The sequence below is a fragment of the Lycium barbarum genome, chromosome 1 (assembly GCF_019175385.1).
Source record: "Lycium barbarum isolate Lr01 chromosome 1, ASM1917538v2, whole genome shotgun sequence".
Classification (NCBI taxonomy): domain Eukaryota; kingdom Viridiplantae; phylum Streptophyta; class Magnoliopsida; order Solanales; family Solanaceae; genus Lycium; species Lycium barbarum.
Window position 1 is genome coordinate 2,390,702 of NC_083337.1, and position 23,520 is coordinate 2,414,221.

At 33.0% G+C, this 23,520-nt stretch overlaps 1 protein-coding gene across 1 annotated transcript; it reads right to left on the minus strand.

Annotated features, from left to right (window-relative positions):
- Nucleotides 1–1,411: 1,411 nt before the first annotated feature.
- On the minus strand, nt 1,412–8,499 carry LOC132628865 (protein DETOXIFICATION 18-like). The gene is made up of 7 exons (XM_060344624.1): nt 6,699–8,499; nt 5,583–6,130; nt 4,603–4,689; nt 4,433–4,489; nt 3,277–3,515; nt 2,412–2,530; nt 1,412–1,663 (listed from the first exon to the last, which is right to left on the minus strand). Exons 1-7 carry the CDS (start codon nt 6,966–6,968, stop codon nt 1,532–1,534), a joined length of 1,452 nt encoding a protein of 483 aa, XP_060200607.1. The 5' UTR covers nt 6,969–8,499; the 3' UTR covers nt 1,412–1,531.
- Between the last annotated feature and the right edge of the window lie 15,021 nt (nt 8,500–23,520).

Here is a 23,520-nt window from a genome sequence, read left to right on the forward strand (position 1 = left end):
CATATGACAATTTTAAATTATATTTTTTTCACTTGCACTGGTATAACGATATTCAACATTTTCGAATAAGAAAGATAACATTTTATCAGTTTTATATCATTAAAATGATTCGAGAAATTACTACTATTTCGTTAAGTGTATTTAAGACATATTATTTTTCGGTAATCTGTGTGTAACTTCTTAATTAGATATTGAAGTCATATAAACATAATATTGCTCAAGTGGAAATGGAAACAAAAGTTCAATATTGTTTTCAACCACAGGCAAATGGTTTTGGATTTTTTTAGGTTTAAATAATCTATTACTCTTTTTGACATTTAAAACAGGATATGTGGGTCCCATGTCCCTATTGCTCTTACATAGAAGATGTGATCTCAATTTAGTTCAAGCATACGTGACAGATGTTGTACCGTGTTTGGTCTATTCTTTTGCTCGGTGTACAACTACTCTATGCTTCTTGTTTAAAATTTATGATTGTACCTTGGTCGTTCTTAATGTATTAAAATATTCTTTGAATTTTGTTATTTTAAATTCACCATACAAGATATTTGAATAATCAATTTACTAAATATAAAAAGAGTCATTCATTTTAGGACAGACTAAAACGAAAAGTAAGACACTTAAATTAGAATGGAGGGAGTATTTTTTTTTTCCTAAAATAAAAGTAAGCAGGGTAGCATAATATGTTTTTATATTATCCACTTTTTAGAATAGTATAATAATATTTAAATAATACTCGGATAAACAAAAGTGATGAATTATTTTCCAAAAAAATAGAAAATCCAAAATAAGAACTTATATTTGTAACTTTAAGTTAATTCAATTCATTTTTCCTTAAAATGCATCAATTTTGTAGGCTGCGAAAATTTCCTGAATGAAGTGACGGTAATAAAAGAAAAAAAAATATCAACTAAATTTATAGATATAATAGTATACAAGCTAATTATATATGTTGAGAAATTTCAAAAGGCTATATGTCTGAGCAGCCATCACTTTCATGTGACATCAGCAGCTATAGTGCCTTTTGGGCATTGAAAGAAAGCTCAAACTTTTGTTGGATTTACAAAAATGTACAGCTGCATTTATTGTAAAAAAGTACAAAAGTAGGGGTAAAATGAAACTTTAGAAAAAGGCTTGCTAGTCAATCAATTAACAGTATAAGGGTTCAATGGAAATTACACGAAAAATCCCAGTCAACACAGGAAAACGTTAAGTCCCTACAACAAACGCTGCAATACAGCTCAGCAAGATAAACCTGTAATTCCAAAAATAACCCTAATGCAAGCACACGTGTTTACGTGGGGCCCACATAATCAGAGGAAGTTGTCCAATCACTTTTTGCCTAAACAGGCGTGTTGACGGAGTACTGCTATTAAAGAATAGTGGTAATAGTAAAGTAATAAAGTTGATGTAAAGAAAAGTAAAGTAAAGTAATACTAGTATTTGAAATCTCAAAAGAAAAGACCATGCACATAATTAATAATGATAACTAGTGTCGCCCAATAAGAAAGTGATTCTTATGAAGTCATGCTTAAGCTAGAAGTTCATTTTCTCTATTACTCTTCGTTGAGTCCTCTACTTTTTCCCATCTGATCCACAATGTCAGTAGCAATAAGCCAGAAGCTTGGCAAGCTAGACCACATATCAAGCCCATCCATAAACCCTGCATCATATTTTTTTCAAAAAACAACAAAGGATTAATTTTAGACATGATAATTTTTCGGCGAAACGTTATGGAAAAAAAAAATCAGATGTAAAAAGATCATATCATAGAGAAAAGAACAAGAAGCCTAATAGTAAATTGTTTTCACTCTCTTTACTCTAACTTGGGCTTACTACGGCGTTAGCTGCAAATAAATATATTGAAATCCAAAGGATATGTTAAATCAACTAGTTAAATTCGCCGAATGGTTACGTGATACCCTCTCTGTTCACTTTTACTTGTCCACTATTCTTAAAATAGAATTTTATTTTTATTTGTCATTTTTCACATATCAAGATAAGACAAGTTCTTTTTTTCTATTTTACCCTTAATATTAATTACTCATTTTAAATCATTTTTCAAAACCAATACCATTATATACCAATTAATATGGACATCATGGTAAAATACACACTTTATTTATTATTTCTTAAACAACATGAAAAATATAAAAATAAGTAAAAGTGAACAGAGGGAGTACTAGCATAGAGGCAGATGAAGCCTATCTTCAACAGGTTCAACAGAACTCACTATCAACTTTCGATATGCAACATAGATATATATGTTAAAACAACAAAATGTTCAACAAATTTTGGATTCTTAACTCATAGTTTCAAAATACAAGGAGTTTAATATAGAAAAATTTAAATTCGGAAATCCGTCTTTTAATAAACGGGCAAAAACAAAACATGGCATGCACTTGAATTACCTGAGCTAGTAGGTTGAGCTTGAAAGCAAGGAGGCCAGCCATTGGCATGCCAATGAAATAGAACGTTGCCAAGTTGATGCACATAGCCCAATGTTGCCATCCACATCCCCTAGCCACCCCTAATGATCAATTCATTTACTATCTCTCTTTTAGAAAGGTCGTGTTGAATGAAAAGATTAATACTTTTGTTTTATTTTATATAGCGGTGTTTAACTGAACAGGAAGTTTAAGAATGATAGATTTTTAGAACTTGCGATTTTAATCTTGCCATTTAGTTGTGTGGCCAAAAAATCATATCATTTAAAATAAAAATAAAAAATAGATTTTCTTTCTTTCTAAATTTATAATTCTTTATAAAATAAAACAAATCAAAAAAATTGTCACATAAAGGGTGTATTTGGTATGAGGAAAAATATTTTCCATGGAACATTTATCCCAAAAAATATTTTGCTGGAAAATAGGTCATTTTCTTACTCATTTTCTAGTTTTCAATAAATAAAAAATATTGCTCTGAAAGTATTTATACATAATCTACGCAGACTCTACGAGTGGGAATGAGGAGCGGTCTGTGGACTGTGGGTGGTGGATGTGAGGACTATAGGGTGGGGTGGGGCCCGTTAGGACGAGTGAAATGTCACTCATGAAACTTTTTTTCCCTATTTCAACCGATAAGTCATTTTTCTCATTTTAAGGAACTTATTTTTTAAGAGAAAATATTTTTCAAAAGCTTAAATCAACCAAACATGAAAATATTGGAAAATAATTTTTACTGGAAGACATTTCTCCATACCAAACACATCCAAAATGGAATGAGAGTATATGATATGTGCAGGATATCATGCAATTACAACAACAAAAATCTGACCTGATAAAATTCCTTGAAAGAAATCCAGTGCAAATGAGACTAAGAGAAGTGGCATCATTGTGGCAAACTTGTTTATTATTTCTGTGCTATTACTAAAGAGGCCAGCCCAGACATTATGACCAAAAAATAGAGCCAAATCAACTATAAGAGCAAAAAGAACGGATAGCTTGAGAGTAACAACCATAGCATGCTTAGCTTTGCCAGGATTTCCAGCTCCTAACTCATTTGCTACCCTAGTGCTACACATAAATTTTAAAATGCACATTTGGTATTAGTAAAAAACTGAGGGATAATAAAAAATATATAAAAAAAAACCAGTGTAAGTAATATACATTGATATTGCAAAAAATTCTATACTTTCATTGCAATTTAACTGGTCGTTACTTAATTTCTCAAGTTATCATATCAGACTTGATATACAACGTGACCTATTATTGTAAATCAACTTAAAATAATAATAACATATCCAGTGTAATATCATAAGTGAAGATTATTGTAAATCAACTTGATAATGTAAAAGTACTCTACATTGTCCGTAGTGACAGAGCCACATGTAAGACAAGGATTCAATTAAATTCCCTTCATTCCCAAATTACACTCTGCAGTAGGTTAAAATCAAATTCTTTTGTGTACAAATAAATTTTAGAATCCTTTTGAAATAAACAAAACTTTGAGGTGTGGTTTGATTAAAGAATAAATTATCCCGAGACTATAATACGAGAATATATAAAATAATGATGTGATTTTAGTGGATATATTTTTATTGGTAGATGATTGGTTTATTGAACTAAAAATGGGATATATATCATATAATACAAAACATGTGTTTGGTTTAAATTAGATAAATTAGGATAAAACTATTATGTCCAATTGTAACCATGTCTTTCTTGAAAACCTTAGGGAGAAAATCTTGGAGAATTGTAACTGTGTTATTTTGTTGTTTTATTCCGAGATCAATAATTCCAGGATTGTTATCCTGCATAGAGTGTGGTACAAAAATAATACCATAATGATGGTAGTCCATAAACAATTCAGGGATTGATAATCCCGAGATAAAATTTGTGCCAAACATGAAATAAAATAATCCTACAATTTAAACCATAAGTATAATCTCTTATACTGCCAACCAAACAACCCCTTAGAGTAGTCACATTACCTTGCAGCTGCACTCAGACCATAAGACATATAGTAGGCAATGGCTTCAGTATTAACACTGTAAAGTCACAACCCAAAATACTTAGTGTGAGTTAGCCTTTAAGAATGTGAAAATGTGATGGTTAAAAGCAAATGAAAATGTGATGGTTAAAAGCAAAGAAGCTTAATTACCTGATTGCAATCACAGAAGTAGTTGTTTTCGAATTCGGCATCAAACCAGCCAATAGCACAAGAAGCTCAAAAGCCCAGTACTCCAAACTGTATACATCAAATTGGGAGAATTATGGGTTCGAATCGGGCGAACATAGGATCAAGCAAGCCTTGATTTGCCTAAATAGAATTCATATCTCATTCGTCTAGTCAAGAAAGAAGGGGAAATGGACTCCGCCTATTCTAGTACAATTACGTTCAAAGGGTAGACTAGAAATCTCTAGTAAATCTTGCACGTAATCTAGAAAAAGTACATGACATAGTCCACGGATTGACGACTTACCAATTCAATGACTTTGGCAATAGACATTATGATCACTTACAATACACAAACTCTACGGAGAAAAGGGTTAAAGGTAGGAGCATTTTCAATATAATAAAGTACATTACATGGTCCAAGGATTGACAACTTACCAATGCAGGGACTTTGGTGGTAGACATTTAGATCACTTATAATACACGAACTCTAAGATGGAAGTGGTGGGTGTGGAGCGTTTCAACATAATTGTTTTCTTTAATTTGACTTGGATCGCAATGGGTTTTGCTAGTGTAAATAAATGAACTTTAGGCCTAACTCAACAATCGAAAATCTAGTTCATGATGTGAGGATTGACCAATACCATACGTAGAAACTAATTTTCCATTCCACAGAATGTGGGACTTCTAACACCTTACACCTCTTGCATGCTCCAGACATCTGGAGCATGGATCGGGCAGTATAACATGTGAACCCAACATCGGGTAAACCAAGAATTGGAATTAGTCTAACTCTAATATCATGTGAAGAAATAGACAATGGGTCAAACTCAATCCCAAAAGCTAGTTTATGAGAAGAGGATTTTTCAAAATTGTATAAGGAGACCACAACTCATTTCCTCAATTTATTGGAACTTAATTAACAACTAGAATAACAAAATTAAGAGATATACGAGGTTACTCACCACACCATGGCAGCAGAGGGCAATGACAACTTCAAGTTTGTAACGACATGATGAAACGGCTCGAATGAGAGACCGTCCCTCCAGATATGCCTAAATCTCTCCGAAAAAAGCACGTATATACCCAACGTGAGGACCGATATCCAAAGCGAAATCGAAGCAGCTAATGGTGCTCCTTTAAAACCAAGACTTGTCCAATGAACCAAGCCATAGGCAAGGCCAATGTGAACAACTAAAGTGGCAACTGAACACACAACAAGAGGCATTATAATTGACTGAGCTTGAAGAAACCTCAAAATATTTTGTAAAAAACCATGTCCAAACAATCCTGGTATTAGGAACTTCAAGAATACCCCTGCTTCTTTAGCTATTTCAGGATCTTGATGAAGTAAAATCAGAATTCTATCAGAATAGCACCAAATTATAGCGATTACTGTAGAAAAGAAGAATGATATGATGCATGATGTTTGAAGATGTATCCCCAGCATCCTGTACATCTTTGCTCCATAACCTTGGCCACATAATGTCTCAAGTGCGCCACTTAGGCCAACCTATATAGATTAATTATTGCATGCATCAACATAATGGAGTAAAATAGTCAAATATTATATGTTAGTGTAAAGAATTTCTCACCCAATCAAATTACCCAAAAGATATCTATAAATAACCCTCTTTAGAAAAAATAAAAATAAAACGCATCCCGTTTAGCAAGGTCCGGGTAAGGGCCGCACCGGAAGGGGTGTGATGGAGACGTTCCTTAAAATGTGGGACTAGTAATCTTGATAAGAAGACAAGTTACCTATTACAATATGTTAAAATGACCCGATGAAGTAAAAAGTCCTTAGAAATACGATGTATATATAACTTAAACTCATACTCCAAAGTTATGTACATCGTCAATGTAAAGAATTTCACACTATGAGGTCACTCAAATGATATCTACGGGCAAGTCTCCTTATGACATGAGATTTTCAATCTTGAAAATAAGATAAGTTTTTCTGTTACAACAGATTAAAATTATAAAATTTCTTACACTAAGATATATATATAACAATGAAATTCATAATATACACGTATGGAAGTTATTGGAACTCTTATAGGAGGAAATTAGGTACGTACCATGAAAGAGATACCAGAGACCACAGCCCAAGAATTACCAAGATTTGAGGCAGCAAGTTCAAGTTTGCCAAGATGACCAGCAAACATAACAGAGACAATGTTGATGAAGTAGAAACAAGTAGTCACCACAATCATTGGCAAAGAGAACAATATCTGATTCTTGGCTTCTTCAACATCTATTACCTTATCAATCAAACACCACCTGTTTGTGTCCGATGATGCTGGTGGCAACATGGGACTTTTGAGACTACTTGATGTTGAGCTATCCATAGCCCTATTCTATCTCTAACTCTACTATGATCGCTCCTGTTAGGAATTAGGAGTACTATTCTTGTTCACTTCATTCTGTACCAGTTATATTAATGAAAGCTTATCTCTATATATTGACTATGCATTGTTATTTTTTTTTTTGGTACTATAGTGTAATTTAAGTTGTTGAGGAGTAAATTCTTACCTACCATAATAAAAATAATAATAATACTCGTGTAAAATGTTTTACACAATTTTATAACAATTATCTGTTGTAATTGATAACTTGTCTTATCGTGTAAAAAAAAGTTATATCATTGGTGCTGATAAGTTAAACTATACTATATACACTAATGATGTAAGTAATTTAGATACTTTTCGGTCATCTTCACTTGTCATGTCAAGTAACATATCTTATTTTTGGGATTATAAATTTCATATTTTTATGGAGAGTCACCTACTAATATCTTTTGGATGATCCGATAGTTGTATCATATTGTCGATATATATATATATATACTTAAAACTCACTATAAATAGAAAAATTGAATTTAAGTTATATACACTGACAGTGTTGTTAGCCTATGGGCTTAGTCAAAGGCCCATATTGTAACAACTGTGTTTTACTAAATATAATTAGCTGATATGTAGCATTAATTACGTTGCATAATTAGCTAGGGTTGAGTAAATATACGTGTATAAATGTACTACCTATTCTATGGTGAATAATATTCAGAAAGTGTGAAATACATATTACTTTACAATTCTATCATGGTATCAAAAGTCTAAGGTGACTCTTTTTGTTCTTGTTTTTTTTTTTTTTTTTTTCTCGATCAGTTTCCTGCCCGTCTCTAGAACTTGCTTCCATGCTCTGGGTTCCTGTTTTTTCTCTTGATTCAGTAGTTCCTGCTCCTAGTTATTATTTTCATTGATCTTGTTCATGATGGAATCAAAGCTCTCCTCATCATCTGAGTTGGTGATGACCAAGCTCACCGGTAAGAACTTTGTAGGCTGGGAGTTTCACTTTAGGGTGTTTATCCAAGGGAAAGGTATCTTTGGATTTCTCGACGGTTCGTCCAAAATGCCAACTGATGCAACAAATAAGGAGGCTTGGATTGCATCCAATGCTAAGGTAATTAGATGGATGGTAAGCTGTGTGTCCGAAGACATTGTTGCAGGTAGGGGTGTACATAGACCCGGTTGGTTCGGTTTTTTTAAACACCAAACCAAACCAATTGCATCGGGTTTTTTAATTTATACACCAAACCAAACCAATAAAATTCGAGTTTTTCAACCTCGGATTTTTTCGGGTTATTCGGTTTTCTCGGGTTTTTCGGGTTTTTTTTTGAAATAGTCTTGATACAAAATATATAACTTTTACTTCAAATATTTCTTTAGTCCTAGTAAGATATAACTATATAATTAAGGTGTTTCATAAGAAAATAACACAAAATGCGAGAAGAGTGATAACATTGTAATAAAATATTCAACAAAAGATAATAAAATCGTATAAAATAAATATTGCTAATTAATAAGCAATAAAGAAAATGACCATAATCTAAAAGTACTTAGTCATGCTAAAATAAGTACGACTAATAAGTATTAATTACATGACAAGAAAAAAAACTTAAGTTATGTATTTTCACTCTCTAAACTAATTATACAAAACTAAAGAATAGATATCCAACATTATTTTCATTCCTAGTGGTAAATTGAATTTCTTTTGTTAGTATTAGTGTTGAGTTGGTTTTGGTGGACTTTAGATGAGTTACTAACATCTATAAGATATAAAACTTATTGACATTCAAAATTCTAAGTTCAAGCTTGAATAATATTATAATAGATAAAAACTACGAAAAAATTAAGAAATATTTATGAATTACATTACAAATAAATATTTTTATGTATAAAATATTTTAAAAATTGAATACATGTAATGTCTGGTTGGTTTGGTTCGGTTTGACTTTTTTTTAGCTAAAATCAAACCAAACCAATTATGATCGGGTTTTTTTTTTCAACACCAAACCAAATCAAACCAAATCACTAATTGAGTTTTTTTCTCGGTTTGACTCGGTTTATCGGTTTGGTGCGGTTTGTCGGTTTACTTTGTACACCCCTAGCTGCAGGGTCTCGGATGTATGAGTTATCGATAACAGTTCGATTTTGAACAGCCCTAGGAAATATGATGAAATCACGTGAAGACGTATGGTGGACAAAATAATTGTTTTTTATATCGTAATATTATTGGAAAAAGTTATCTAAGCAAAAATTACTTTCTAAAATGTAGAAATCCACGTAAATTAGAGTCCAAAGTCCAAGAAACATAAAATCTATCACATTATGGTCAATTAACTTGCTTATCGATCTCCTTGAGACTAATAGCCTGTTTAACAAGTTTATTTTTCTCCAAAAGTGTTTTTTAATAAGTGCTTATTTTTTAAAATTGAGGTGTTTGGCCAAGCTTTTGGAGAAAATAAGTGCTTTCGGGGAGTAGCAGAAGCTAAAAAAATAGCTTTTGCCCAAAAGCACTATTTTTTTGAAAAGCACTTTTTAGAAAAATACACTTAAAACCACTTATTAAAAGCTTGTCAAACACTAATTGCTGCTCGAAAGTGATTTATTAATTAATTGGCCAAACACATTATTTTTGCCAAAAATATTTTTTTGAAAAACACTTTTGGAAAATACACTTTGCAAATTAAGTTGATTTCGGAAGCTTGGCCTAACGGGTTATTACTACTATGCAGCTAGTTTGTCTAAATCAACCTAACATTTTTTCTACACGTTTTTTTCAAGAAGTATAGTTTGGATTATTCATCTACCGGAAAGAGAAAGACAGAGGTAGGTGTAGTAGTAGTAATTTGTGAATCCCACATTTTTCACATTCATTTTCTGCTAATAGTCTTCAAAATCCACAAATTGGTGGAAAGAGAGGGACAAAATATAGAAATACTTTAACTGATTTTTTTTTTTCACTTGGAAGCTATATATAATAATCCTCAAACAACTATCGAATTCCTTTTCTTGTTAAGATAATTAGGAATGATTTAATTTAGTTAATAGTCATAGGTCTCCGGTGGAAATGATACTCGATATTATCACATTATTACTTGTCGATCTTGTATATTTGTGTGTCCGGACGTAACAGGCATAACAACTTTTTGGTGTCGTCGCGGGGACTTAGAAATTAACTATTTTTTTAGATTAGACTTTTACTTTTTATCTATTCAAGCTTTAAATTTTAGTTTAGTTTAGTGTTATGTTACTTGTCTTAAAATGTAATTTGGAATGATAATTGGTCAAATGTTGGTTATTCATTTTAAGTGATCCTTGTCTAATTTTTAGAGGACCCTCTTTTTGGAAAAATTGTCCAAATCTTTTCATCATACAGAGCGGGTTGTGTGACCCTATTGGAACTTCTGTAAATGGTGTGTTGATCAGTGGCATAATTGTCCCACGTGTTGTTCTCTTTCCCCAAATAATTTTATGGTTATTCTAATAATGTTTGTTATTTTGTTAGGAGTAGCGATGTGGAGATTGCGAATAAAATATGGTAAAGCAAGGCTAGGATTAGAACTATATGGGGGTCCCCATGATGGACTTACGAACATGATGACGAGATAGTTTAAATAAGAAATAGTTGAGCTCATAAAAAAAGATCGACCAATTTAGCTTGGCTATTCAGAACTTTGAGTGAAATGGTTGAGGCGTCTTAGACCAAACAACCATTTATTGTGGATAGTAAATTTGAGGTTGGTGAGATAGAAGAAGAATTTCAGACTCAATTTGTGGAGCAAAATGAAATTCCAACCATTCAATTTCATATAGTAGTCGATATTGTTGAGATTGAAAAATAGTAGTATTAGAGTCAAGTGAGGAAGCGGATAACAGTCACTACACAGAATTATGTATTTAATGGCAAATTGGCAACTGAATTGGAGAAACATGATAAAAAAAAAAAAACACAGCAATTCCAAGAATTAGCAAAAGAAGACAAAGGAGTGGATAGAAAACCAGAAAGGCAAATTTGACTTACATTTCTAGGTCTTTGCGGAGGAGGTCATCCGACATGTGATTATAGGGAGTGCTGAAGTTGTACACAATTGGGTTCCCTAATAGTAGTTGATCCTGCCAATGCTTCACGGCATGATAATCTTGTATTCCACCGGAAACGTTTGAGGATGAAGAAGTAAAGTACTGATCTTAGTAACAGTTGTAACATCTTTTAGTGGCTTTTTGACTCTCCACTAAGAGCCCGTTTGGATTGGCTTACAGCTTAAAGCTGTTTGCAGCTTATAAGCTGAAAAAAATAAGTTGGGGTAGTTCAACTTATTTTTTTTTGGCTTATAAGCTATTTTCAGCTTATAAGCTGCTTTAGATAAACTAAGTCAAATGGGTCCAATTATTTTTTTGAGCTTATTTTAAGCATAAAATGACTTTAAGCTGGTCAGCCAAACATTCAAAAAAACTGAAAACAGCTTATAAGCCAACTTATAAGCCAATCCAAACGGGCTCTAACTGACTCTTTCTCCACTAATAATGAATATTGGTCTTTTTCCAAATAATTAAATGAGAAGAATGAGTAAAAAAGACCAAAAAAAAGGAGAGAAAAAAGATTAATATGAATAATGGTCATAGAGAGGTGTCACAATCACCTTGGTTATGCCTAACTTTATAATATATATTGATATTGAATTTTTCATAACTAAATTTATCTAGTCTTGTATCACATTATCATCTTTTATAATTTTCTTAGTGCTTAAATATAAATCAATAGAAAAGAAAAATTTAAAAATCCACTAAGCCCCCGACTAGTCTCGTTTAGTGGGAAAGGACGGGCCTAGCGGTTCGTCCCTCCTGTCCCATCCCACTAACATACCTACCGATCCTCCCTATACCTTTAAGAAATTGTCCTGTCCCACTAAAATCGTCCCTTTCTTACCCATTACAGACTTAGTCACAGACTCACAAGTGAGCCCAACAAGATGTACAAAACAGGCCCGCGCATTTTTGTCTCTATTTTGTGCTAGTCTTTAATTTCATTTTTTTGCACGGATTGTCCTTCAAAGGCGTTGGTCTTTAATTTTTGTCCTTCGCTTGAAAAAGTGATCAATAATAGTCCCAGGTTTTGAGTTCAAACAACACTCAGTGAAAAAAAAAATTCTCAAGGCAAGTCTTCGCAAAAAATCTATATTATAACACAGAATTTGCTTTAAAGCAGAGGTTTGTCTTATGACAATTTTTTTTTACCCTGCTAGAATTCTACAAAAGTTAAGCTTTAAGGCCTAATTTTGCAACGAAACTCTGCCTTATAATTTTTGTTTTTACTGAGTCGGGATTCAAATCCAGAACCTCAGGGTAATTTAGGCGAAAGGCAAAAATTAAAGACCACCTCCGAATAAGGGCAATGTGCAAATTTCCCCTTTAATTTTTGTCCCTCAAGACAAACAGCTTTCGCAGGGTATAAAGTTAGGCTCTCGGTCCTTAAAGAACTTATGCCGGCTAGACATAAGTTCCATTTTGAATAGCAAAAATTAAAGACCAGACCATTTGAAGGACAAACCGTGCAATTTCTCGGTAGTAAATAGTGCTGGAAATGGTTGCCGAGTTATGCTTGAGCCCTTTAGCGAGCAAACTGGCAAATTGCAATTGGGAAAACTCAGGTTCGCAACTCTCTCTAAGACCTTTCACCCAATTTCGCTAAGTTAGTCTCTGTTACAAAACAATCGGAGCATAAATTTGAGCCTTTGTGGTAGTGTGTGTGTGTAACGAAATTGCTAGGATCATTTCTGTTGGATATCTTGATGTATATTCACTGTATATCAGTGTATATCGGTTTGTTTATGGAATAGTAATGGGATATCAACAACAAGGATAGACAATTCTAGGATTCTAGTCGAAGAATTGTAACTAGCAATTCAAAGAATAATCCGAGAGAAAGCTAAAATAGAAATATAGAGATAATTTTTTCTTCCCTTTTATTTTCGACATGGATAGACGCAATAAATAGTTTATGAGTTCATCCGAATTTAATAATATTTACTCAAATTCTATATATGTGTTAGAAACTTACTAAATAAATATAAAGAATAATCTGTAATCCAAAAATCATTATAATAGAGTGCCAACCCATAATTTTAAGATCCTATTAAACATGTTTGATTGTGTACCACAGAGCATTCCGTGAAGCCATTAGGAACTGAATATACTAAGTAGGCTAACAACAACTTTATTAAATTAATAATAATTGACAATGGTATATTGTGAGTTGTGAGATATGTAGAAATGACTATTAAAATATATTTTTATAATCAATTAAAATAAATGACCATTCTTTTAAATCTTAAATTAAACATCAAAGTTGTTTAATGGCTTAACCATAAGAGACACTTCCGAAGATATCTTACTTCGTATAGAATTCTACAGTAAATAGCAAAATATTAACTTTAATTTATGTGGCTTTTTTACTATTTCGAAAATTAGAGTTATTTATTTAACGATGTTTTATACTTGACATCAGACCATTTGAGGTTTCAAAAGTCCTAAAACCTGATTAGAGTTATGGGAAGAGTAGAAGTACAGCTAACAACTAAATTAAAGAAAAGGGACGAAAGATTTTAAATTCTGTCCCTGTCACTTTCTTGTGGAATTGTAATGTTTAGGATATCCCTTCAAAGATGGGATGACATGGAAAATTACAGTAAGAAATAATTTTTAACTGCCACGTCAGATTGCTACCCCTCAGATAAGCTAAACACTGAGAAAAAGTAAGAACAATTATTCTCTGCCTGGCACAAACCTCGAAGGTTTGGCACAGTTGATGAAAGGAAAGTTATTGTGTTTTTTGGTCAAATAATATGTGATGTCCTCCATTCTAAGCTGGTTGTAGAATAGCAGCCTTTGCCTTAAATATGCAAAATCCCAGATTGCCCTTTTAGTCGGCAATCAAGACAACGGGAACCACCTGAAACTCTCTCTTATATGGTAGTACTAGTAAAAAATAGCCCGTGCTCCAATAACACTATGCTAAATATTATTATAACTTTTAACACTTTGGAGAAATGGTTAAAGAAAAACAAAAAAATCAAGACAACAATAATGCATTATTACATGAATTGGAGTGTTATTTGGAACAACTTCCTCAATGCATTGCATGAATTGAGTGTTATTTGGAACGACTTTCTCTTTTGGAGATATGGTTATTCCAAATATCAACACTTCAATATGCAATTATACTATAGTTCATAATTGTTTAGGGAAGAGGTAATATATAGTTTAAATTCTTTTACTTTTGACTTATTGCCTTGAAATTTCCTGTAGGTGGAAAAAAATTGAAATTAGATCAACTTTAATGTAAATGTTATAAAATAATAAAGCAAAGAACAAGAATATTTGTAGAGAAAGAGAGAAGAGGGGAAATTTCTTATTTCTCTTGATGAAATTCTATACAATGAAGAGAACATCTCTATTTATAGGAGAAAGTTAACTTGGTGCCAAAGTCACAAACCCTAAAGCTTCTCCTAAAGATAGACATCCATAATTAAATAATATTTATAACACTCCCCCTTGGATGTCTATTTGGTAGATAATGTGCCTCGTTAAAACCTTACTAGAAAAAACCCAATGGGAAAAATCTAGTGAAGGAAAAAGAGTACACATTTCTAGTAATACGTTGTTTGGTTGCCTCATTAAAAACCTCACAAGGAAAAACCCAGTGAGACAAAAACCTTGAAAGGGAAAAAGAGTACAACGCGTATTAACTCCCCCTGATGAGAACTTCAATCCAAAAACTTGAATCTTCACATCTTCACTCGAGAGTTGCAGTTGGTATACACTTGGTGAATAAATCAGTCATATTAATGCTCGAACAAATCTCTTGCACGTTGATATCACCATTCTTTTGGAGCTCGTGTGTGAAGAACACTTTGATGAAGCATGACTTGTGCTTTTATGAATCCTCTCTTTAGTTGGGCTATGTATACTGTTGCTTCTTCAGTCTTTGAATAAAGTTGTATTATTGAAATCACTCCAAGTGCTTTCCCAACTTGCTTTATAAACATATATTATCTTTATATGACTTGACTGTCACGTAGAACAACATCGTATGACTATAATCCCCCATAGTCATAGCAAAATATATAAATGCATCAATTGCACAAAGATATGACACTTCTGGACCAAAACATTCTGCAAGTTTCTCATTTCAACTTCTTTCAGCAGATAATCTATTTATTTTCAAAACTCTTCAAGAGTTTCAATAATTCTCAAGTCATCAACTTGCACTAACAATATGACAGATTTTGATTTCCATAAAAACGTAGGGATAAATAGACCCTTAATCATTAAACATTCATTAAGATGATTAAATCACATTCACCTTGCTTGATTTAATTCATAAGAACGAACAAAACTTCTAGAACTTGTATATGCTTCAGGCATTCAAAATTCTTCATTCATTTTGTCAAGTAATTCATATAGGATATGACAACATCTATTTCTATTTAAATATATGACATCTTTTGGTGTCCGGACAGCAGGTCCAACAAACTTTACGCTTACCAAGTTGCGTCATTTCACTTGATAATAATTTCTACGTTAGCATGCTTTAATAGACGTAGAATTTAGATCCTCACAATCTTTTATAATATTGCGCTCTATTGTACCAAAGATATTATTGTACCAAAGATATCGTCGACGATATATCATTTGTATCGGTTCGCAATGTGACATAACTTATTGAGATCTCATCACTTCCATTATTTTTAGGTACCTAAACTTCTCATGAGGTTTCATGAAGTATTCTGTCGTAGGCTCTTCAAGAGCACATTGCCTCTTTATAATGATCATTGTCTCCTTATAATGATCATTGATCATTTTGCTCCTCTTTATTTTCAATGATTATTGCGTTTGGAACCGATTAGTCTACCACGCTTCATGCATGCTGTAGACTCTGTCCTTCAGGGACATGAATTTAATAGGAGCATTTTGCAGCTGAAATTAGAAATTAACTTTGGGTCAGCAAATGCTTCTAGCGTTTGAGTTGAATTATCTTTTGAATGAGGATCATACTAATGATAATTCATAACATATTTCTCAGCTGCTGCTTCTCTCCCCTTTATGTTAGAAAAACTAACATATATCCCATCTTCTTTAGGGGAATCCATCTGTGTGCATCACGGTAGATTAATTAATCATATACCACACATAAAAATTGTTAGATGGAAATATCTGGTTCATGACCTTGAACCAATCGTGAGGGGAGAATTTATCATAATTCTTTGGTCTGAAGCATATAAGTGTTGTCGTATGCAATATATCATATTTCAGATCAACACATGAAGCTTTGTTCTCATAAACAATGATTTAGCTATTTAGTAGAGGCATTTAACGCCAAACCAGCTCGGATATAAACCAGCATTAACAAGATGAATTATCTTGATTACATAATCTGAAAATTGTGCTCTCAACTCAATTATTTTGAGCAAGTAACTTTGCATATGTCAAACTGCGGGTTGACAATAAAAGCACATGTGACCGTCTTATCGATGCATCTATTTAAGATATCACATAACAGGTGAACGGGCCCATATTCACTTTTTATATTTTTTCAAAATTTAGGGAACTCAATCCCAACTTTAGCCAGTACAATCAACTTATCATGAGAACAAGTAACAACAATAAATTCTTGAATAATCTTCTAGTTCTTCCATATGTGCCAAATACTCAATTTTCACATCATATTTGAATCGGGATGGCCAATCGCTCATGCCGACTAATAAAATTATTTATACTATTAAACTTCATGTTTACCATACCATGTGTTATATGTTTTACTAAATTTCTGGTTTACTATGACATGAATTATTATTTTTGCACCAATAAACTTCTGGTTTACCATGTGATTCATCATGCTTATATTTGTGTAGTACAATTTGGAGAATAAAGAGGGTAACCATTCACATACATATTTCTTACCCAATATGGTTTTGAAGATATTTAATACTCCAATCATTTATAACTTCAATATGATGGCCACTTACTTTAGTAAACTTCAGGTTTACTACAACTTGTGTTTCGATCATAACAACTTCGTATATTACAATCTAGAACGAATTACATAATAGTATATAAGCTCTTCAGGAGCCTTTAATTTATTCCCCATAATCACACATTGTTTGGACAGTAGTAGTGCCATGATCTTCTAGATAAATAGTTAGCTCTTCTGGAGCCCTTAATTGATTTTGTACTAACAAATATTACCTTCACATCGCTGGTATCATGAAAAAGAAAAAAAAAACGTTGCAACCAGATGAATATCATAATGACATTCTTAAATTCATATATGACAAAACGTAAACATTAAGTTATACAGTCTTTGGTACTTCTATCATCAACTTCTATGGTAAATATCTCCTCAAGGAGAATACCCACTAACATCCGAATATTTTATATCAGCGACAACTACATAGTTATTTCTTTCTTCAGGAAAGTTTTTGTATGAATTGTTATTTCCTTCTGGAAAATCAGTAAGTAAAGATAATATCTTGATATGGTTATAGGAGAATGTATTCTACAAAATTTGTATCCTTTTGCCTTAGATTGATACATAGATTGATACATAATAAAAATATCCAAGATGATTTGACGTACGACAGGTACGTGCAGCAATGACCTTCATACCACAAAATAACATTTTTATCCTTCGTTGTTTTATCTCTCCAGGAGGTGTGTCGTGGTATTTCTTCATTCACTTCGGCGAATGAAACTTGATCATTTAGATGAACTTTATACATAATTTTCAATAGCTCATTATTTTTCTCAACCACAAGAAACATATTGAAATACCACCACTTCTGATGATTATGAGCATAAATTTAACACTACGTCTATAAGAAAATTCAAAATTAACAATTATGGATAAGCAAATCAAAATAAACTTCAAGCACAGTAGAAAGTAGCACAAGCATATTTTGATCTCAATTAATAAATTGGTCCTCACTTGCAACTGCTTCTAAGAATAATTATATAGGACTACTGATCAAAAGAGTCAATATTTGAATTGGTTCTATCCTCGCCTTTTGGCATCTACGTTGTTGCCTTTTGGATCTGCCTGAGTTATTCACCTCGATTACAAGTTTCTATATCTAGATGAGACCTTCACACCCGTGCAACTTATTGGTGCACTCGTCACAGAGGCTGCAATATAAATGGCTGTCAACGAAGTTAACTTCCTCGATACGGTTCAAAGTCTTACTACAGTCGAGAGTAAATTTCAAAATCTTATTACTTTAGGAGTAAATTTCAAACATACTACTTTAAGAGTAAAGTTTAAAGGTTTACTACTTCAGGAGTAAAGTTTAAAAGTTTCTACTTCGGGAACAGATTTTAGAGTTTGCTACTTCGGGAGCAGATTCCTGAGTTTCTTACTTTGGGAATGTAACATAGAATTTTTTTTTTCTTCTCAATTATTTTATCTCTTCTGGAGACGAGTCGTTATAACTCCCCAAGCAAACGCACATCCGTATTTATAAGCTTTATTACATGCTCTCACATTCACTTCAGGGATTGGATCTATATTTGTAATATTTATCAAAAGTTCTCATTCTCCGAGAATGTAATATAATCATTTGAACATGCCTTAACCATATCATATATATGATAGTGTAACACGCCGTAAACTTGAACTAGGTGTGAATATGTAAAAATCTAGTGTTAAGATGATATTTTATCTATATGAATCCATTCTTGATGAATTCGGGTGGAGGATGGTCGTTTTGAAGTCAAACCAACTAGTGAAGTTCTTAAGGGCTCTTAAATTCGCCTAAGTTTTGGTAGGTCTGTCTTCTGGGCGATTTTCATGAAAATGTGTTGCGAATTTGGAAAAACTTCCTTGCTGAAAGTTGTAGATCTTTGAAATATCTTTCCAACGATAGGTTGCCCAGCCCAAACAAAGCTACATACAAAAAGTTATGCCCGTTTTACTGAAGCCTGTCTTCGTTGGAAATTTAGCCTGTGTTACGGGTAACACGTGTTACGGGCCGTAACGTGGAGCCGTAACGTCTCAAAAATTTCTAGAACTCTCTGGAAATTCCCACTAAGGGACGGTCCAAAAAACGGTCCATAACACGAAGGACGGTCCGTCCTTCAGGGGCGTCCTTTGGCCCGTTTTCACCAGAAAAATATAAATAAGACCCTTGTTTTGTTTATTCCTCCACTTCCTAAACAACCCTAAGGACGAAAATCATTCCCCCAAGTCTTCAAATCAAAGGTAAGGGCATCCTTAACATTACTAAATCAGTTTAACATCAAACCCATGATTCTTAACATGATTTTGTGACCAAAACCTAGGGTTTGCAACATAAGTCTTCCCAAAGTGATTCAAGCTAGGGTTTGAGTGTTCTTCATTAGAAAAGTGATTTGTTAAACCTTGTTTACAAATTAAGGTATGTCTCTTTTGAAAATCTTATTTTGGAATGCATGACTTCTTTTCTTGAAAGTTCTTTATTGAATAAAAAGGGTGAACTTCTCATACAAAACCCTAATGTATGTCTCCCTTTTAAAAACCTTATTTTGGATGTATGTCTATTTTGGAAACCCTTTCGACTATGAAGGTAATTTATATGTCTCTTTTGCAAACTCTCTTGAAAGATTGATTCTTTATAAAAGCATGTTTTGAATGATATGATGAATTAGTTTTACACTCTTGAAATCTATTATAGGTTTGATTAATGGTTAATGTGTGTGAGTGGACAAACCCACATTAAACCTAGATTGTAACAAACCCTACATATGTATGTGATATTATGAATGTTTTCCTCTATAGGAGATGCTTAATAATGATGGTTAAGGGTTTGTAATGATATTCTCATTGATGAATTAGGACATGGAATCTTTCGTAAAGAAGTTATACGTTTTCAAAACATTCTTTGAAATGATTTATCTTTACGATATGGCATAATGAACCTTAATGGTAAATGGTGATGTGATTACCTTGGGATGAATTGTAATTCGGCTTTTATGCTATGAACTCTGTGGATGTGATTTTGCCTAGCCATTTGGGAGGATGAGTGGTCACCGGGGATTTCATATTCCGGTATGCTTACGCCTAGCCATTCGGGAGGATGAGTGGTCACCGGGGATTTCATATTCCGGTGTGCTTACGCCTAGCCATTCGGGAGGATGAGTGGTTGTTGCACCCCATTTTAACCGAGGGCTAAACAAAGCACAACTTATGGAGCTCTAAAATAATTAATTATGTACAGAGTCGCCACCTAGCATTTAAGGTATACTAGGGTACCTATGAATTATTAATATATGCAGCTTAACATGATCTACGAAAATAAGTGAGATTCTAGGTAAGAGTTCAAATTATTCCGAAGGGAAGGTGTTATGCATCCTTCAGAATCCACAAATGTGGTTCCCGACTGGACCAATTTAACTATACGAGGGATGTGTAAAAGGCATGATTATTATTTACAAAAATTAATAGAATTTAGACTAAGAATAACTAACATGAATGTTTATGTAGTAAAAGGTGTAAGTATTTACATATGTATAAGAATACGTATTACGTGATAATTTACAAGTAAATAAAGTGCACAATTACAGTGACTAAAATTTTTAGCTTTAAATGAATATATTATAAAGGTATTTACTTAACAATGAACGATTTGCTTTTGAATGAAAAAAAAAACAGATTTAAACATATGTGATATAAACAATTATTTTAAAAGGTTATCTACAACTTAAGAGCTTGAGTATGTGAAAAGGTGTAAGGAATGTACATGAAATTATTCTGCACGCAAGGTGTGTTAACTAATTTAACTAGCTAAGTATGTACACCTAATCAATTAATTATGAGAGTACATTTTAAAACCTAAATATTGAGGCAAATCACCCTATTTATTTACTTAAGTGTGCTAAGCTACTAAATTAAAACTCTAGCGAAACATGGTTACTATAAAAATATTAACTACAAAAATAATAACTGTCTAATGTTAATTTATCTAAAACACATAAAATTTAAATCACCTAAGCAGATCATAAATAAATACCACTAGCCTACACCCTAAAAAGTAAAGTTTCACTATATTTTATGCTTGCATAATTTAAGAATGTAAAAAAATATATAAAAACAAAGAATTTAAGAAGCTATTTGAACTTCTTTTGAGTGCCATCTTTCAAAAAATAACTTCAGATACCTGCATGAGACTTAATAAAAAATGTTAATAAGAAAATAAATAATTATCGGATGAATTAAAAATAATGAATAAACTTAAAATAAAAATCCGTCTTTGTACATGGAAGGCCTTGGAAATCGACGGAAATTTCTTCATCGGCCATTTGGGTTTAGTATTCGCCCAAATGATTTTAAATAAAGGGTAAAAAGGGTAAAAGTATCATTGGCCACAGGAGTATTTTCCGGACACAAAACTAACATTTATTTAGTAATAGAAAAAATAGTCTAAGAATATGGCGTATCAATTTAATAAAAACGGCTAAAGGCAAAATGGTCAAACAATCCAATAGGTAGGAGTAACGGAGTAATAGTAGTGACAGTAGTAGCAAAAAGTTACAAACTATCATGGCGAACAGTGATGAAGCTGAACAAAGCAACAACAACTACATCTCATAACAAATAAAATGTCAAAAATAAAACAATAACAAGAGTAAAACATCCTGACAAAGTGGTTTCCATGGGATCACTGTACTGTAGATATTCGTAGGAATAAACCATTCTCAACAACCCACCAGATCTATTTTTTAAATCCAGGACAAGAGAAAAACAAATAAAACATCATGAAGCAGCAAGAAGATAGAAACGAGAGGGAAAATCAGTTTCTAGGGAGAATTTTCAGGTGGGGTCCAGTTCTTTCTAAAGTCTTTCTCAGTACCCTTTCACCCCTAGAGATAAAAACTGACAAATATCAAGAAAAGTGAAATTTAAAGGCAAAGGGTAAATGCATTGTGGATTAGATCAAGAATTGATGATAAAGATCTACCGTGGGCAAAAAAAAAAAAAAGATTCTTATCTGAAAAAGGAAAGCAAGTTTGAAACTAGCAAAAGATTACTAATTTACAAAAATGAAAAGAAAAAATATCCTAAGTTTGAAACCCAATGAAACAGAAGAATAATTAGGAACGGAAATTAAAGAAAACAAATTACAAAATGACAATTAAAATGCAGAGGTGAAAAGTGCTAGACAAACAAGAGAATAAAGCATTGAAATTACTATCAAAACAGAAAACTTTGTTTTACGTGCATTGGTTTTAGTAGAATTTTAGACATGAAAAAATTGAAAGCAACTTCTAAAGAGCAGTCCTTGTTTACAGCTCAAGAATTACTGTTGAAAGCTATAGATTATGTGATATGGGGTTTGTTTGTGGTTTGGAGTTCGTGGAGGAGATGACTGGTGTGGTTACTGTGGTGACAGCGTGAGGAGGGAGAAAGGGCTGGAGGGTGTTGTTGTCGTGTTTGTTTGTGCTGCTCCGGTTCGTCGGAGCTTGAAGCTCCTCGCCGGAGCAGTTGATTGGAGTGACGTGAGGAGAAAAGAGAGGCGTGAGGGCAGTGGAAAAAAAAAAGGAAAAGAGTGGGGATATGGTATGGTGCGTCGCCGGAGCTCCGAGCTCCGGCGTGGCGGCAGCGGCTACGAGAAAAGTGGGGGGAAGAAAGAAAATGTTTAGGGTTTAGGAGAGAGGAAAAAATGTGATGTTGGAGTCTGTGTAAGTGTTGTGTCTGTGTAATAATGAGGGGAAAGATGGGGAGAAATAGTCAAAAGGGTAGGAGACATGTAGGGCCTGCAGAGAAAAGAGGAAAGGAATAAAATTTGGAGAAAAAAAAAATGAGAGGGAAAAACAATAGGAGAAAAGTTAAAAAGGAGAAAACGCGTGGAATCCCAATAAAATTAAACCCCTCCCCTTATTTTATAACATAAAGTCCAAAATAAATGTGGAGCCATACCCCCTTGTCCCCTTATTTATTTTAATTAATCAAAACCTAACCCATTACCTCAAAATGTTCACTTTTAAAAAAAATGACGAGACCTTGATTTGATCGAATTTTTGCTCTGCATTTAAAAATTAATTGCTCTAATTTTCTCTGCACTGTCGGACTACACTAAAATATAATTAATTAATACATGTATAAATATTAATGTGCAAGATATGAAAATGTATTGCTATAAAATTAAGAAACAATTATTAATTGCACGAAAAAGGTAGTATTACGCTATACATGTGCAAAATAATGATTCTTGAAAAAAAATGACAATAAATTGATAAAATTTCCAAAATAATGATAATCATCAATAAATTGTTGAAAAAGTGTAAAAATGTATTTCGTGCTCTTTAACGAATCAGGGCCCCCCAAAACGTTAATTTTAAGCACGTCGAGCCAAAATTAGGTGTCAACAGTGGTCACCGAGGATTTCATATTCCGGTGTGGAGGATGAGTGGTCACCGAGGATTTCATATTCCGGTGTGTTTATGCCTAGCCATTCGGGAGGATGAGTAGTCACCGAGGTTTTCATATTCCGGTGTGTTTATGCCTAGCCATTCGGGAGGATGAGTGGTC